The sequence below is a fragment of the Lolium perenne genome, chromosome 3 (assembly GCF_019359855.2).
Source record: "Lolium perenne isolate Kyuss_39 chromosome 3, Kyuss_2.0, whole genome shotgun sequence".
Classification (NCBI taxonomy): domain Eukaryota; kingdom Viridiplantae; phylum Streptophyta; class Magnoliopsida; order Poales; family Poaceae; genus Lolium; species Lolium perenne.
Window position 1 is genome coordinate 239,962,933 of NC_067246.2, and position 3,121 is coordinate 239,966,053.

Below are 3,121 nucleotides of genomic sequence, written 5' to 3' on the forward strand. Positions count from 1 at the left end.
TCTTGCGCCGCCCGCGACGCTTCGCGGCCTTCATAATTTTCTCCTCCGGGGATAGCACCTTCTTTGCCGCCTTCGGCTTTGCCTCCCGGCCGCCGCCGGTGGCGGCCCGCTTTGCTTCCGCCGGAGCTGCAGCCTCTATTGTGGCTATGGTCGTGGCTACGGAGGAGTGTGGGGCGGCGGCGGGTGAGAGGGTTTGCTCCGCATCCATGGCTGTGGCGGCGAGGACGTCCATCGCTTCTGGACTGCTCGCGCCGGTCTAGTTTGCAATTTCGCGCGGGGGAATGGCCAGTGGCGGAAATAATATTGGCCTCCTGCCACTGACGCGCGGGTCCTACGTCTTTTTCGACGGACATTCCGCGCGGAGACGCAAACCTGACGCATATTTGGGCTAGGTTTGCGTTTCCGCGGACGACCCGGTCACTTTGCGTCGCCCCGCTGGAGCAGACCCCAGACGCATTTCCAGTCACGGCGGACGAAAACGGTCGCTCATCGACCATTTGCGTGGCGCCCGCTGGAGATGTCCTTAGAAAACCGTGGCATGCATGGTGGAGCATGGTCATGGGCGGCTGATGCAGCCGCTGCATGAGGCCGGCGGAGAAGCCATCACGCGCCGCACATGCCCGAAAGATGTCCATGCGTGCGTATGTGCAACGGGGAGGCAAGGAACGGACATGATTGGCCAGATCGGTTAGGGAGGAGGTCGCGATCGCCGCCTCGCCGCTAGATTAATCGTCTCCCCGGCCCCAAAACGTCGCTCTCCTTACCTCCGGCGGCCCTCCTAACTCGCCTCCTCCAATACGCAACGACGGGGGAGAGAAAGGGACAGATCCAATCCAGAAGCACGACGCGGTACAACAAGAAAAACAAGTGTAAAACGCTCAGCGTACACACCCACCTCCTCCGTATGTATGTACGCACACACGGTACGCGTACGAGAAAAGAAAAACAAGTGAAAAAAAACCGCCGGATGGCAACATCGTGCGCATAAACAAAACGCCCACTAGCGCGCATACATGTACAGACACGCACGTAGAGAGAGAGGAAAGGGGATCACTGAAAGCAGCAGCCATCCGCCCCCATTTGTTCCCCACCATTTCCATCCCCCAAATCCATCCATCATTCAGCCCCGTACCACTCCCCCTTCCTCCGCCTACTCCTTTTTTCCTCATTCAGATCGTACACCAGCTAGCTACCGATCATCATCAAATCACAGATATATATGCTCTCCCAACAGTAGTTCCGCTCTGAGCTTTATCCGCAGCCGCCGGGCCGGGAAGTTCTGTTGCGCCATAGCCTCCAGCTAGATTAGATTGGATTTCCTCGTCTGCCGGGGCGTGGATTCCTAGGCGGCTGCGCGGCAGGGGCTGAGCCACCGATGTCGGCCGAGGACGGCTACTGCAGCACCGGCACCGAGTCCCCGAGGGCGGACTCCGCCGACGACCACCCGCCCGCCGACGCCGACTCGCCGGTCACAGGAGCGCAGAGCAAGCGGGACCACCCCTCGCCGTCGTCCCCGCTGCCGCCGCCAAAGCGCAGGTAACTATACATCTCCAAAGATTCGATTTTGCGCTGATTCACGCGCCCATCCAGTTTGTCGCGGAGGATTGATTGAGGGTGTTTCTTTTTCTGCTCTTCCAGCCGGAGATCTGTGGAGAAGAGGGTTGTGTCGGTGCCCATCTCCGAGTGCGGCGAGCGGGCCAGGATCAACGGCGAGGGCCCGCCGCCGCCGGACTCGTGGGCGTGGCGCAAGTATGGGCAGAAGCCCATCAAGGGATCCCCTTACCCGCGGTAATTAATTTTCCATCCAGCTATTCCTTTCCATTTTTTTCGCACACTGAATTAGTGGAGTAGCCTGGTCTGATTTGCTGTCGTGCGCGCGTTCAGGGGCTACTACCGCTGCAGCAGCTCCAAGGGCTGCCCGGCCAGGAAGCAGGTGGAGCGCTGCCGCACCGACCCCACCGTGCTGCTCGTCACCTACTCCTACGACCACAACCACCCGTGGCCCGCGCCAAAGGGCGGCGCCGGCGGCCACCCGACCAAGTCCTCGCCAAGGCTCACGGAGCCAAAGCCCGAGCCCAAGCACGAGCCTGGCACGCCGGCCGATTATTCAGAGCCCGAGCCAACCGAGCAGGAGACGCCCGAGCCCGTGGCGCCAAAGCAAGAACAGCTGGATCAAGAAGAGGAGCAGGAGCAGAAGCCTGACATCGTCAGTCTGGCTGAATCATCCGCGGGGGCAATCACGTCGGTGACGCCGGCGGCCGCAGAGGACGAAGAGGAGAGCTTCGAGTTCGGCTGGTTCGACCAGTACCACCCGACGTGGCACCGGGCGACGGCGCTGTACGTGCCGGCGTTCGACACGGCCCCGCCGCTGCTGCCGCCGGAGGAGTGGGAGCGGGAGCTGCAGGGGGAGGACACGCTGTTCGCGGGGCTGGGTGAGCTCCCGGACTGCGCCATCGTGTTCGGCCGCCGGCCCGAAATCGCCCTGGCCGCCACCGCCCCGTGCTCATGACCACCACCAACTCCGCCGATGATTCCCGTTTTTTTCCCCTCTTTTTTTGTTTTCCCTGCTCTGGCTCTAGTTTTCCCCGGAGCGATTTGGAAGTGTACTGGTACATAGCTTGGATCAATCAGATCGATCAATGGGGGTTTCGCTGTTCAAGAGTGTGGCTTTTCGCTTATTTTACTCCCCTCGATTCCTGTCCCGTCCGCCACTCCGTGCCACTCCACTCCGGAAGCAGTTCCACCCATGACGCCAAAAGCAGCGAAAGGTTGGCATTTTCAGGCGTCCTCCTCGTCACCGGTGACGCTTTTCCTAGCACAGACGCACACGTCGCGCCTACCGGAATCCGGTGGCACCGCACGGCCGCGGTGCGCGCGCCGCCTGGCTTGCAACGGCAAGTGGCGGCGAACTGGCAAGTGGAGTGGGGTTGTTGGTGGGGAGGAACGCACGAGGCCACATGCCTCGCCATAGAGATCCAGCCTCGCGACGCGTGCCCCTGCCGGCCACGGCCGCCTGCCGTTTCCGGCCTGCTAATTTGGCGCCCCGCGGGCCGGCGGAGCAGACGCCACGGCCCGGCGGCCGGCCGGCTCCACCAATGCGAAGCGTGGCCTCGTGGAAAGT

The 3,121-nt window shown here is 62.1% G+C and overlaps 1 protein-coding gene across 1 annotated transcript; it reads left to right on the forward strand.

Moving 5' to 3' along the window:
- The first annotated feature begins 1,232 nt into the window (after nt 1-1,232).
- Nucleotides 1,233-2,659, forward strand: LOC127343866 (uncharacterized). The gene is made up of 3 exons (XM_051370062.2): nt 1,233-1,536; nt 1,639-1,788; nt 1,885-2,659. Exons 1-3 carry the CDS (start codon nt 1,376-1,378, stop codon nt 2,507-2,509), a joined length of 936 nt encoding a protein of 311 aa, XP_051226022.1. The 5' UTR covers nt 1,233-1,375; the 3' UTR covers nt 2,510-2,659.
- Nucleotides 2,660-3,121: the final 462 nt, after the last annotated feature.